General features: G+C 42.5%; 1 protein-coding gene across 1 annotated transcript; it reads right to left on the bottom strand.

Annotated features, from left to right (window-relative positions):
* Window positions 1–1,763: 1,763 nt before the first annotated feature.
* On the bottom strand, window positions 1,764–6,823 carry LOC117241161. Its single transcript, XM_033507140.1, has 3 exons — window positions 5,911–6,823; window positions 4,491–5,625; window positions 1,764–4,416 (listed from the first exon to the last, which is right to left on the bottom strand). Exons 1-3 carry the CDS (start codon window positions 6,821–6,823, stop codon window positions 1,764–1,766), a joined length of 4,701 nt encoding a protein of 1,566 aa, XP_033363031.1.
* Between the last annotated feature and the right edge of the window lie 7,862 nt (window positions 6,824–14,685).

The raw sequence follows: 14,685 nt of genomic DNA, 5'->3' as shown, positions 1-14,685 counted from the left end.
GTAGGGGCCCAGCTAGATATTTTCTACTTTTTCAGTAAGTTGGTGTAATCTGTTTTTGGTGTTTCTGTCTTTCAGTAGGTGATATTTATTTTTGATCTTCACAAAGGCTTTTGTAAGAGCAGTGTATTCGTTAGTAACAATGATACAATTTAGTCGAACGTAGTTTGTCAAAATTCTGTTTTGGCTCCTCGTTGCTTCGACATAAGGATGATCTCTGCTTTCTGTAGCAGTTTCAAACTTAGTATCAGAGAACATCTGGTCTTCGCTATCAAGATTGTCTGCAGAGATCTCAGAAGATACAGATAAGAGTCTTTTGTTGCAACGTGCTCCAGTTGTCCGGTTGTCGCAGGTTCCGAAAAACCACGGGAGTGTTTGTGACGCCGTTTGTCGTTAATATTATTGTTACTGTTATTGTTAATGACGGAGTTGGAGGCTGAAACATTGTCATATGAAGCAATAAATTTGTCGACAGCTATATCTTGAGACCTGTTGTTAGTAGTACATTATCTTGCTACATGATTTTTCTTTTACGAAGAGAACTTTGTCCGTAGATGTCAACGTGTATACGATACTGTATGTATTGTATACACGTTTGTATTGTATGCATGTATGTAAAAATTCTGGGATTTTTTATACGTCTCCTAGATTGACATATATCGCGTGGCTTAAAACTTAACGCTCTAACAGCCGCATATTTCGCCATTACGGCCAATCGCGAACGCTTTTCACTCAGTCTATTATCGCATAATTACCATCATGATTGAATTAATTATTGAATTAATTATCATCGTTACTGAATCTTTATCATGATATTTTTATTTATTTTATACACTTACGCGTTATAGAAATAAAGAAATCGGGGTTACAATCATTTGCTGACCAATCACTTTCCCTGGATCATTAGACTCACAAAGTGCCGGTCCTTTCAGTGCATTTATAGATCGTTTCGCATGATTAAATTAAAAAGAAAAAAGAAAGAATAATTTCACGTTGTTACGATCGTTCGCGGAGAGACGCGGTCGCGAGCAAAACGCGTCAGCGAGAGGTGTAACTTCTCGCTACGATTCGGTGAATCGACGCCGCGAAGTTGTCGTTCCCCTGTTTCGGTTAAGATAACAGAGGTGGTTAAATGAATATGACACAGCAGTAAGTAATATTTCACCGTTTATTCCAACAACTTATAACGAAGACAGTTACGCTGGTGCGTATGTACGAGATGAATAAGTGACTGATCTGCGGGTGTGTATCTTCCGGTGGAAGGATGTTGACCGTTCGAAGGATGTAAAATCAGTACTGTCTTGGGAGACGATGCTGTCTCGGAGGAAAGCTAAGGATAGGTGTGTCTAGCGCACGGGACCATCGGATTTGTTGGTGCCGATGTTATTTAGGAGATTGAGGAAATAGGCTTCGTTTTTAATTGGTTAAACGAAGGGTTTTAACCGCCCTCGAGAGAAAGTGGTTAGTGGGAGGACAGTTGCAGCGTACGTGAGAAAAACTAACTTTCCTTAGTTAAGCCGTGGTAGACAATAGTCTTTGGAAATTCTTCGGAAACAGACGTTTGTTTGGTTTGAAGGACCTTTTGTAGGAAATCTATGAGATTTATGGAAGGTACTTGAAACTATGGAGGCTACGCTGCGTGTATCCGAAGACATCTGGTTGCCATATTGCCCGCGGTGTGTGGCCTCGGCTAGGTAGAGTGTTACGCGACGTAACATCCTCCCCCCGTTGAGAGGGCACCGATCAAGTGATATGGTGTGCTGTTGTCAGGTGGACCTCTTATCAGACTTCGGGCTGTTGATTGGTTCGGAGTCGTATGGAGTCGTTCTGCTCGGTAGTGGTACCATCCGCTTGATGCTCCGTTCGAGGGTACTCGTCGCTGTTCGAACGATAGCCGTGCGTATGATGCCGTCCGCCCCGGGTTGGGCCTTGATGATCCTGCCCAATGGCCATTGCATCGGGGGGGCGATGGTGCCTTCTCGTATGTCGTGACTGCCCTTGCTCCATTTGTTCCGGATGTGTAGCTCGTTGGGATACTCTCGATGCCACCGGCGCCAGAAATGTTGTTTGAGTTTCTGAATATGCTGCCAGCAGGAGAGACGGTTGGATGGCGTGTCCCTGAAATCTCGTTCTCGGAAACTTGTTAGTGAATCTCCGATGAGGAAATGACCGGGAGTGAGAACGAGGAGATCGTTTGGGTCTGAAGATATTGGCGTCAGCGGACGGGAGTTGAGGATAGACTCGATTTCGATGATGAGGGTGTTAAGGTTTTCGAAGGTCAAGAGCTCGTTACCGACGACACGTCTGAGATGTCGTTTGAAAGACTTCACTGCAGCCTCCCACAACCCACCGAAGTGAGGAGAGTTGGGAGGGATGAAGTGCCATTCGATCCGTCGGTCGGCTAAAAAGGACTGGACCTGTGCCTTGTGATCGTCGGATTGCAGGAGATTTCGGAGCTCTCGTAATTCGTTGTTGGCACCAACGAAGTTGGTACCGTTGTCGGAGTAGATTGTCACACAGAATCCGCGGCGAACGATGAATCTTCGCAGAGCGGCAATGAGGGCCTCGCTAGTGAGATCGCTGACCAACTCGATGTGGACTGCTTTGACTGCAAGACACACAAAGATTGCTACGTATACCTTGATTTTGCGTCGGTTGCGATCCTTTCGTTCCTTGATGTAAAACGGTCCGCAGTAGTCGATTCCGCCGTTGGTAAATGGCCGAGACTCTGTTATCCGTGCAGCTGGAAGGTCGCCCATTATGTAATCCACTGGAGGGAGGTTGGCTCTGCAGCAACGGACGCACTTCTTCAGCGTGCTCCAAACTTGACTGCGGCCGTCGATAGGCCAATAAGATCTCCTTAGGGCGTATAAGGTAGCTTGAGTTCTGGTGTGGAGATTTAGGAGGTGTTCATGCTCGATTATGAGCGCGGTAACTGAGGATTTGGGTAGAATTATTGGGTGCTTCTGGCTGAAAGGCATCCCGTCCTTGTCCAGAAATGGATTGAGTCTTTGGAGTTTCCCTTTCACTGCCGAATTTCTGTCTGTCTGGAGAGCACGGATTTCGTCTGAAAAATAAGCTTGCAATAGTTTGATTAATCTGCTGTGTGCATTGGCCAACTCGTGCATGGTCAGAGGTTTGCCTCGATCCCGGATTTGTCTCCATCGAAGGCACCGAGCGGCAATTCTTATAAGCTTGGGCCAAGAGAAGAATCTCCCCAGTATGCTGTGGTCCGCCGGAGTCGCGGACAGACAGGTTGCCCTTTTCTGCTCCGGTGTTTCGTTTAACGGTACTGGGTTCCACGTTGGCCAGTATTCTTCAGGTTGTTGAAGCCACTCTGGTCCATGTTGCCAAATGATTGTTTTCAGGAAGTCTTCGGGTAGTTGGCCTCGAGATATGAGATCTGCCGGGTTATCGGTAGTGGGGATGTGACGCCAATCTGAGGCGTGAGTCTTTCGTTGAATTTCTGTCACACGGTTAGCGACGAAGGTTTTTAGCGCGTGGGGTGACGTGTTGATCCAATGTAGAACGATTGTGGAGTCAGTCCAATAAACGGTCCGAGCAATGTTGCTTGGCAAGGCTTGGAGGACCGTGGTGGCTAGTGACGCGAGAAGGAGTGCTCCACTCAGTTCCAGCCTTGGAATGGTTAGTGATTTGAGCGGAGCTACCTTCGACTTCGCAGTGAGGAGACGCGCACAGACATGACCATCCAGGGTGATGGTGCGAAGGTAAACGCATGCTCCATATGCCCTGTCGCTGGCGTCACAGAACCCGTGTAACTCAATTTCCGCTGCGGGATTGATTATCGTTTTGCGTGGAAACTCCACGTTATTCAATAATGGCAGCTGTGCGTAATATTTGCTCCATTCCGTGTGCACGTCAGCCGGTAAGGATTCGTCCCAATCAATTTTTAGCATCCAGAGTCGCTGGAGCAACATCTTAGCTCGAACAATTACTGGTGCCAGCAATCCGAGAGGGTCGTAGATCTTGGCGATTTCGGAGCTGATTGTTCTCTTCGTAATTCGAGAGTCGGAATTATTGATTTTGACGGAGTATAGGATCGAATCGTCGAAGGAATTCCAAACAACACCCAGTGTCTTGAAGGTTTGCGATTCGCCTAGTAGCAGCTTATCGTTTATGTCCTTCTCGGGAAGTCCTCGTAGCAGTTCCCGGTCGTTCGATGCCCATTTCCGAATGTTTAAGCCGGCTAGCTTGAGCAGTTCTGTGAGCTCCGTTCTCAATGATCGTGCTTCGACCCTTGTATCGACTCCTGTGAGAACATCGTCGACGTAAAAGTCTCGCTGTAAGCTCGTGGATATCGATGCCCCTCGTCGTCCGCCAGTTGCTTGAGGCAGCAGATGGCTAGATACGGGGCCGCTGAGACCCCGAATGTCACTGTGTTGAGTTGATAAGTGTCGACTTCTCCATCAGCATTGCGCCACAAAATTTGTTGAAATTTCCGATCCTCCGGGCGCACAAGAAATTGGCGATACATTTTTTCGACATCGCCTGTAATGACGTATTGATGAGATTGAAATCTTAGAAGGATGAAAAATAAATCATCTTGTAGTTTCCGTCCCGTATAAAGTACGCCGTTTAATGAAACTCCGGTGGTGGTTGGGGCCGATCCGTCAAACACGACTCGGAGTTTCGTGGTTTGGCTGGATTCCTTGATCACGCCATGATGTGGCAGAAAATATCCGTCGTCCGTGCAGTGGCCCGTGGTAACTTTTGTCATGTGCCCTAATGCCAAGTATTCCTGTATTACGGCGTGATAGTCGGCTTCGAATCGTTTATCTCGTTGGAACCGACGGCAGAGAGATGTTAGTCGCTTCATCGCCATGGCTCTGGAGGATCCAAGCGAGGGAGTTGTCTCGTTGAAGGGGAGAGCGACCATGTATCGCCCTTCGTGGGTGCGTTGAACGTGATTCCGGAAATGTTCCTCGCACTGTCGTTCCGCTTCTGAAGTGTGCGCAGTGGTCGGTCCTTCGTCGATTTCCCAAAAACGGGCGAGATCCGCCTGCAAGGCCGTCGTGGACGCGTGAAATGCGTGTGCGGGTGGTTGCGAGGCTGGGCTTCCCCCGATGACCCATCCGAACCGCGTTTTTTGCAGACGCAAGTCGGTCCCGTTCGCTTGACTGATATCAAGTTGGCCGACACACAGTGACGCTAGTGTTGGCCCGGCGCTCAATAGCACGTCGATCGGAGCAGGTCTGTGGAATCTTGGATCGGCTAGTCGTAGATTTCTGGGTATCTGTATCGTTGACCGATCCACGGGTTGATCTGGGATCGAAGTCGATATGGTCGGTATGATGAGAAAAATCCAGGTGCGTTCGTATGTGCCGTCAACGGAGGTGATCGTGGCCGTGATGTAACGTTTCGAGGTCGTGGACAATGTGTTGAGTGTTCCGATTGGTTGTTCCGAACATTTCCGTTGGTTGAGTCTTAACGAATTGGCGAGTTTCTCGGTGATGAAGTTCATGCTAGCGCCGGTATCTAGCAGAGCTCTACAGCGGAACGGTTGAGTTCTATTGTCCAGTATGTTGACCTGTGCAGTGACTAACAAATCGTGGTGGAGTGATCCGGAAGGAGGCGAGGTCAATGAGTCTGTTTTCGGTGGTTCGGTCCCTAGCAAAGCCGTTTGAGGACGTCAGGGTTCCCCTAGTTGTTTAGGACTGCGGGAGGTATTTGATCCCGATGCCGTCGTTCGCGATGACCGAGATACACGTTTTGGGGATGTTCGCGGAGACGTTCGGGGAGACGTTCGGGGAGACGTTCGTGGAGACGCGGATGCCCGTCTCGATCGGTGTGACGACCGCGGAATCGGTGAACTAGGCGGAGATCGACCGTTGGATGACCGGTCGCTCGACGATCGACCGCTCGGTGTTCGGCTCACACGTGTCCGTAATCTACTGTGACCATGCTCTTGATGTAAGGAAGTGTGGTGTCGCTGTCTACAGATGCGACATGACCCGGCGGAGCATTGATTGAGAGCGTATCCCTTGCCTAAACAATTCGTACAGAGCGACGCCCGTTTGGCAGTGTCGAGACGCTCTTTGGGCGATTTCGCTTTGAAGACGTCGCAATTCCGTAGTTCGTGTTGTCTTCGACAGTCCGGACATACCGGCGTCTCGAGTGTCATGGTGACTGCATGACTTCGCGGCGCGCTCGGTCGCTGACGGTTGGGTGGTTCGGAGGCCCTTTTCGTCGCGGTAACTGCTGAACTTGTTCTATCGCCGTTTGTCCGTGTTTGCAAGAAGTCTATTAAGTGCGTGTATGACGGCAATTTCTTGTCTGGTAAGGTGCATTGCCATTTGCGAATGATGGCTGGGGGTAACTTCCATGTAAGTAATTTGAGAAGAACGGTGTTTGATGTGATTGGGTCACCGAGGTTCTCTAACGCTTGGATATTTATCTTGACCGTCTCGAGAAAGTCGTCTATGGCTTCGGGTGTCTCTTTAACTATTTTCGGACAGTCGAAAAGCAAGTCGAGGTGGCGCATGCAGATTTGACGGTGGCAGTCGAATTTTTCCTTAAGCACGTCGACGGCGATTGCATAGTTTGACTCGGTGAGGGCTAACGATTGTATACTTCGCGCGGCCTTTAAGGTCAAAGAGGATCGTAGGTAGTGAAATTTCTGCACGGATGTAAGTCGCTTGCTTCGGTCGATAGTGGATAAGAAGGAGTCGTAAAAGGAGTGCCAATTTCCGATGACACCGTCAAAAGTAGGCAAGTGAATTTCCGGCAGTTTAACTGATGTCGGCTCGGCGACATTAGACGACTCGGAGCCTTGTGATTTCGACGACGATGCTGGTGTATCATCCATGAGGGTGTGTATTCGGATTACAAGATCGTCATATGTGTCGGTTACTTCGGAAACGCGCGCGTCGTCTATCTCGCCTAAATCTTCTAATTCCTCTTGTAACAATCGATATTGTTTCCACGCGTCGTCGAGTAGTATCATATAGGCCGTTAATCGGGCCTTAATCGGTTGTGTAGATTTTTCGTATTCATCGAGTCGTTTCGATACAGAGGTAAATCGACCGATTTGAAAGCCTCGTCTCCGATGCAAGGAGGTAATTTTCTCTGCGTTCTCCATAGGTATCGCAGTTTGAGAGGAAAATGCAATGAGCGAGCTTACCTTGTGGTTGTGAGTTTGAATGTTACTCGTCACCGTGTGTGTTTCGTTTGATGTGTAAGACGTGTTCTTACTGAAGTCGACCCTCCAGTTGTTGGCGTGAGGCTGCGTGATTATGTTGGATTCACGTGGCACTGTATGATAGTGGGTGGCACTGGTATGCACTTTTCACTTGAGGCGTCATACGGCTTTGAGGATCGAATGATTCGACCGGTTACGTGTCCACACTTTTCACTTGTCACTGAATCCGGCTCGAAGGACCAAATGTTTCGACCGGATGGGTGACAAAACTATCCACTGCCACTGATGATCCGGCTCGAAGGGCCAAATGTTACGACCGTTCGCGGAGAGACGCGGTCGCGAGGAAAACGCGTCAGCGAGAGGCGTAACAAAGTTCCGTCCATTTGACTCTCGTTACTTTTCAAGTGCACGCGTACCTACATGACGGAACTTCACAGTCCATTGCCTGGGAAACGAAGCCAGACAAAATGTTACAGATCTGGATGCATGTATAAAGATACCGTTTATTCTCGTACATATTTCTGTGTTTTTTTAAATATTTTTCTATTCGACAATATCAAATAACAAAACCGATTGCTTCAGTCAACGCACATACCGCGCTTAATGCACTCGTTCTCGTCAAAAGTAAATTACCGAAGCGTCCTGTTTTGCGACCAAGTTTTCAGGACAGAAAAAATAAAAAAAAAACAAAATCATATAAAAGCTCCGCTCCCCAGTGGCTTAAACCCAAAAATTGTATTAAACACAAAACATGTAAAGCGCCGACACATAATATAGTATGGCTACGTCGTACCGCCGCGTATCGGTACCTTTGCTTAACACATTATTACCAAAATTCACAGTTTATTGTGAATACCAAAATGTATTTGAAATTGTATCTTGGGTTAAATAAACATCATTAAATGCACTCGTTCTCGTCCGATCACGAAAGTTTAAGCAACGCTGGGCGCGGATAGTACTTAGACGGGTGACCGCTTGAGAACCCCGTGCGGTGTTGCCCTTTTTTGCTTTTCCAATCTTTTTTACTTTTCTGAATAATCTATGATCGTATCCAGGGAAGGAGAAATATATTTTTAGCATTACACGACTGTCACCATACGTTGTATCATTCTTTCATACACGTACAAAGAAACTGGCACACGTTTTAAAACTGAAAGGAATAACGTCTCGTGGTATGCAGAAATTTTATGATGCCAGATTAATATCAAAAGTTATTATTTTACATTTTCGACTTACTTTTGTACGAGGAATCACATCCTTTTGGCTTGCACCACGATTTTCGGTATACCCTGTATGTACTATCGTATGTATGTACTTATACAGCACAAGAAAAATAGAATATTAATCCGTAGTGTAGTATCGTGCACAAAAAGGCCAAAGAGATATCGAGTAAACCATAAACAATGCCGCGAGAGCCGAGGCGTCGTCGGGTCCATCAATGTGTCGTCGGTCCTTCAATTGAATAGTTTCGTAGAAAAGGCCTACATGACCTTGGCCACGAGTGTTTACGGAACACGTGCGTGGTGGGCCTAAGAAAAGACAAAGGGATGCTAGGACAGTCAGTGTCAGTGGAGAAGTCAGAGAGTGTGAATCGAGAAGTCAGAAAATGCGAGTTGCGTTGTCGATATAGTGTTGCTAGCGTTGTGTGAGAGTGTCGTCCGCGTGAGAGAGAGAAAGAGCGTTGGATCTGTTGTGACGAGAGTTGCGAGTTAACTATTGAGTTGTCTAGAACCATCGTTCTTCTGTTTAATCAACATGTGTACAATCCATTTATTGTAAATAAATCATCAATAATAATAATATTTTATTCCCGATACTACAGTAGGGTTGCTGGAAAAGTGCTTGCAACAGAGGTGTACCCAGAACACGAATGTAATTTAAAGAGTTCACATAAACACATATTCAATGTGATCGTGTTCTTAAATATTTGTGTAAGATCAGTTTTGAAAATTAGTTGAAAGAATGAACAACCATTACACTGAAATCTAGTTTGTTTTTAGGAGACAGATTTGTTATTAGTTTGAGGTTTTAAACGTGCAAATTTGTTAGCCCGTAAGTATTTCACGCATGATCTTTTAATTGCACGTTGTTAATCTCTTAGGTACGATGCGCCACTATAGTGGCTTTCGCGGATGTCATCTTATATTACGACGCGCCACTATAGTGGCTCACTCTACTGACTCATTCGCTCACCGTTTCAACAAAATGGTCTTTTTCATTTGTCTTACTTCACGCAATGTTTTATAACAGTGTTAACAATATACAGATAGAATATATAGTCTTTGTTTTTGATACGCCAGTGTTTTGCTTTTGTTAAAATAAATATACCATTATTAGATGCTCTTTTTAACATGCCGACCCGTATCCTTATAATTTTTTAGAATCTTCAATCTCAAAATGTCGCTTCAAAATGGAAAACGAAGAGCAATTTGGAAAACACTATCGCGCTATGAGTGTGAAAATCGTGACGTGGGTCTATGTGTCGTACCGTGCTTTAAAATATGTCACACACAGTTGTATTATTAATTATTAGAGTGAATTATGAAACTTAAAGTATATGCATCATATTTTCAAGAAAAATTGTAGTTTAGTTATTAAAAACTTGATACCAATGTGCTTGCGCAGAGAACACTACCCGTCACATATTGCAGTGGCGTATCGTTTACACGTAATTCGCGTCAAACTCTGCCGTAGAGAGAAACAGCTGCGCGCAAAATTCAGCCCTACCTAAGAGGTTAAACGTCGTCTATCACCTCCACATAGTACAGCTGATGTAAGGTATCTTCCAAGATGTTAATTCTCAATACCGTCTGCCATTGTTTTCTTTCCTGTACTGTTTATATTATGTACATTTTGTGTTTATTATTTTGTTATACTTTCGAAGAATAATTTGAAACTGGAATTTATCAAGTAACTCTTTTACGAAACTTATGCTGCATCTTCAAATAACGGTTTACGCATCAAGTTTATTCGCGTCAGTGTTGCTTAACATTTATGAAGTAACTTGTTTGAACAATTTTGTAGGCGTTACGTAATAAGAAATTAACCTAATTTTCTTATTTGATATTTTATGCTTCCACCTACTTCGTCAAAAATATCCTAGGCGCTTTAAACCAAGCAATATAAACTTTCTCAGGAAAAGAGAATATGTGTATACTTCGCCGACTTCGTCTGTATACCTGAAGATGGATGCCGGCTTCATCAAAATTAGAGCAGGTATAAACTTTAAAGGACATTATAAAAATGATCAATGTTGTTCCAAGAGACGACGAGGAATGAATTTTATAATGTAGAATCTGCATCGGCGATGAAAATTTACGTAGGAGAACGTTGGGGGGAATGGCGTACTATTTCTTAAATACATTATTTTTTTTTATGTGTCAAGGATGGAGATTTGACAGTTATTGCATGTGATTCTATAAGTTTTTAGCAATGTAATGCATAGACGATGCGACGAGAAAGATCGATTGTTATTTTAAAAATTCTGGTTATTGGAAGAATAATCAAAATGTTAGTTTCCTCACTCGTAGTATAATAAATAATTTTACTGTAGAGTTTAAATTTTAAGAAAATAAAAAATAGTCTACACTGGATAATGCATACATTAATGTTACTTAATTTAAGATTCTTTTCACTTTTCTCACAGAAACGAATCGTGCAATTGTCCAGGAGGGAAATCCGAAACGTATTACAGCGTAATGTTGCGTAAGATAGCTGACGAGTAAAAAGTTATAATCATATTACGTTTATCGTGTAACAAGTTCAGCTTGCAAGCGTACTTTCGAAAGGACGATGATGGTGATACTAAGTCATACTTGTCATCTTGGCAAGATTGCGCGGTGTGTGGTTTGCTTTTCAGTCGTCCCTTTCGCAGCACCGGTGCATTCACAATAGACGCGACGATCTCGAGCACTGGAGATGCAGTTACTATGTTGAGAGTGTAATTATGGATGGCAGTGGAGGAAACCTAGGGGGTTATTGCAACCTAGCTAGTGCAGTTTGCTGCTGTGTGTGTTAACTTACGTGTGCGGTAGCTACCACACCATTCACCGACAGTTTACGAGCTACGCATATCGCACTAGTTCGTCGTCAATTTTTGCAACTACTTTCTTATAATATTGTTTCTAACGTTACGTCGATTATACGATATCCGATTGTTTTTCAATTATATGGAACGTTATACTAACAATGAGATTTATTCAAATATGTATATACAGCATTGAAATATAAGTAACATGGATGATATTGCAACTAATTGTACATGATGTAATATGATATGTGTGATTGCAATCATTTCCATAAAATGTTATCAAAATAATAAGTAAATATATATATTATGTAATTACATTAATAGTAAACCAACGGACACGTCTGTGTTCATGGTTACATATATTTACGCATAGTAAGTGCATACGTTACGCATAGTAGTAATATATTTTTGTTAATAATTTTTGAAGAAATAACGAACGACGGCTAACAACTGCACGTCAAAACTCTATGCCAAAATCAAAATCATCGAAACTGGCCTCCCCTTTACCAATATTTACCATAAAATGTATTGGCAAATTTAAGCAAATATGACTTAAAACTAATTGCAGTTTGGTTTAAATCTAATCCAAACTCAAACAAAAAATGGTATTGAAGTAATAAATGTATACAGTAAGAAGCAAGCAGAAAACTATAACTAAATAAATATGTTGTCCTTTTTTAATGTGACAAATTAATATGCATGTTATTTCATTTATTGCTATAATCTATTCAACAATGACAAATTACACTGAATTAAATATTGTTGCGAGAATTAGTTCAAGAACAATTAGCATTAAAATTGGAATAAATTGAGTACACAGTTGTTACGTCGCGTAACACTCTACCTAGCCGAGGCCACACACCGCGGGCAATATGGCAACCAGATGTCTTCGGATACACGCAGCGTATCCTCCATAGTTTCAAGTACCTTCCATAAATCTCATAGATTTCCTAGAAAAGGTCCTTCAAACAAAACAAACATCTGGTTCGGAGGAATTTCTAGAGACTATTGTCTACCACGGCGAAAAGGGGAAAGTTAGTTTTCTCACGTACGCTGCAACTTTCCTCCCACTAACCACTTTCTCTCGAGGGCGGTTAAGACCCTTCGTTTAACCAATTAAGAACGAAGCCTATTCCCTCACTCTCCTGACTAAAATCGTCGCCAACAAATCCGATGGTCCCGTGCGCCAGACACACCTATCCTTAGCTTTCCTCCGACACATCATCGTCTCCCAAGACAGTACTGATTTTACATCCTTCGAACGGTCAACATCCTTCCACCGGGTATACATACCCGCAGATCAGTCACTCACTAATCTCGCACATATGCATCAGCGTAACTGTATTCGTTATAAGTTGTTGGAATAAACGGTGAAATATAACTTACTACTGTGTCATATTCATTTAACCACCTCTGTTATCTTAATCGAAACAGGGGAACGACTACTTCGCGGCGTCGATTCACCGAATCGTAGCGAGAATTTACGTTTCTGGCTGACGCGTTTTCCTCGCGACCGCGTCTCTCCGCGAACGGTCGTAACACAGTAAAGACATAATGAAATGGCATTTCCATGATAAAGAAATCACACGCTACTAATATATTAACGGTTTCATTCAAATTCGCAATTTACACCAAGCAATTAACTATTTTATTAAAAATGAAAGATAACCTAAAATTTGCATGTAGTAATGAGAAGTGGATAATCATTTTCGAAATTGCTGCGCAGATAAAGAGTGTAAACGAGAGAAAGAAAACAACTGAATTTTTCTCAGGTAAATGAGACAATAGATTAATCGCATAATAAAATTTGTAAAGAGGGAGAGGGAGGAACAAATTCCTCCACTCCTCATTTCTTGAAAATAGATTGGCATATTAAAGATATAATTGGTATATTTAACTAGGCTTATATTTGTTTGAATTCTTTTTAGATAAGTATTGTCACTAACGACGTGGCAACGCCATTCTTTACCATAAAATTGTATTTCCAGTTCATTTTCTTGATCAGTTTGCGGCTTAAAAACAAATTAATTCTCTAAATTCATTTACATTTCTGGCTTTCTACATATATATACATTTCTTTTCTACATATATTTTAATTACAAGTTGACGACACAGAGTGTGTTACTTTTTCTATTTAATCTGTAGGACTGTAACTTACAATTAGTAGGTTGGAAAGGGCTGTAAGAAGGAAGGAAAAAAGTATTTCGTCCGGGACCTACTGGAAGACATCAGTAAGGCTATTTGTCTATTTAGAGAATTTTGTTATCTTTTATGTTGATCTTTTAAGATCCAATCTTCAGATAGTTTTCCATAGTGAACGTCGCAACCTGTTTATATAATCGTGCTTTAGATATCAGGATTGAAAAGGTCATATTGAAAATTGTATTTATGGGAACAAGTAGATGGGACGACCGCCTGTGGGAAAGTGTCATAGACTTCAGGTGGCAGAGTAGGGAGTGTACCTAAATCTCACTTTAGACGAGAAGACTAACTTTCAGTTCCCTGATGAGTTATGCACTGCTGAAAATTGAAGTTTATACAGGTATTTTCATTTATCGTTACGGAAGTGTTACTATTCAATCTATTTATCTTCTCTCAACTGAAATTAATTTCAAGACAACTTTGTATAGTCACTAAGGTAACAGGATGCTAAGCGAAGAAAATTGTAGTTCGAATTTATACAACTAGACATGATTCGTATGGTATTGTCTCATCGTGATATATCTATGATAGCTTCATAAAAATGTAATCGTCATTTATTTAGAATAGTTGATCGTCCTAAACGACATTTGCGACACGTACGAAAGTTTTTGCTATTTTTGAGGATTCAAATATTTCATTTACTTTGGATAAATTGATTCTATTTCCTGCTGAATACGAATGATTTTATTCTCAACCCCGGAAATCTACGTATTTTTAACATTATTGAACATTTCCGTAACATTCTTTTTCTGTTATTTTTTAGACACCTTAAGAATTGATGATTTTCATTTAAGGAAAGAACATGGAAATGGAAACATTATTGTGAATTGTTTGGGGAAGAGGTCTATTTGACAGAGCCAAACCCTACAAAATCATGTATGCGTAAAAAACGTTTCTTTCTGCAATTCTATAAACTATGGCACAGATTAAAAGAGTATACCAGTGTTTCATTTATATATATATATCGGCAGACAGGATTAAACCTCGGTGGGGTAATGCAGTAATATCAGTTATCGATACGACAACTGAACATATCCATAAACAGACAATTCGTGGTCAAGGGTAAAAGATAATGTTGAAAAGTTTAAAAATTTCTGGGCCGAACAGCACTCTGTTCTCGCTCACGTCGAGCCTTTCAATTGGACGTCTGTAATGTGTAAGACTTCGAGTACAGTATTAGAAATATTTTAATATTACAAGTTTAAGCATTAAAGTATTTCTATGAGTATGAAAAATAAGTTTTCGTGTTCATTGCTGAGGTGAAAGAGTACGGTAAAAGAAGCTGTCTTCTCTATAT

This window comes from Bombus vosnesenskii, unplaced genomic scaffold (assembly GCF_011952255.1).
Source record: "Bombus vosnesenskii isolate JDL3184/JDL3185 unplaced genomic scaffold, Bvos_JDL3184-5_v1.1 scf7180000015329, whole genome shotgun sequence".
NCBI lineage: Eukaryota > Metazoa > Arthropoda > Insecta > Hymenoptera > Apidae > Bombus > Bombus vosnesenskii.
This window is presented reverse-complemented; position numbering and strand designations above follow the sequence as displayed.

Coding starts and splice junctions, on each gene's coding strand:
- LOC117241161 (XM_033507140.1), bottom strand. CDS start 6,823: ATGGATGATACACCAGCATCGTCGTCGAAATCACAAGGCTCCGAGTCG. Junction 5,626..5,910: donor ACATCAAGAGCATGGTCACA/GTAGATTACGGA, acceptor CGGCTTTGCTAG/GGACCGAACCACCGAAAACA. Junction 4,417..4,490: donor ACAGGCGATGTCGAAAAAAT/GTATCGCCAATT, acceptor CTGATGGAGAAG/TCGACACTTATCAACTCAAC.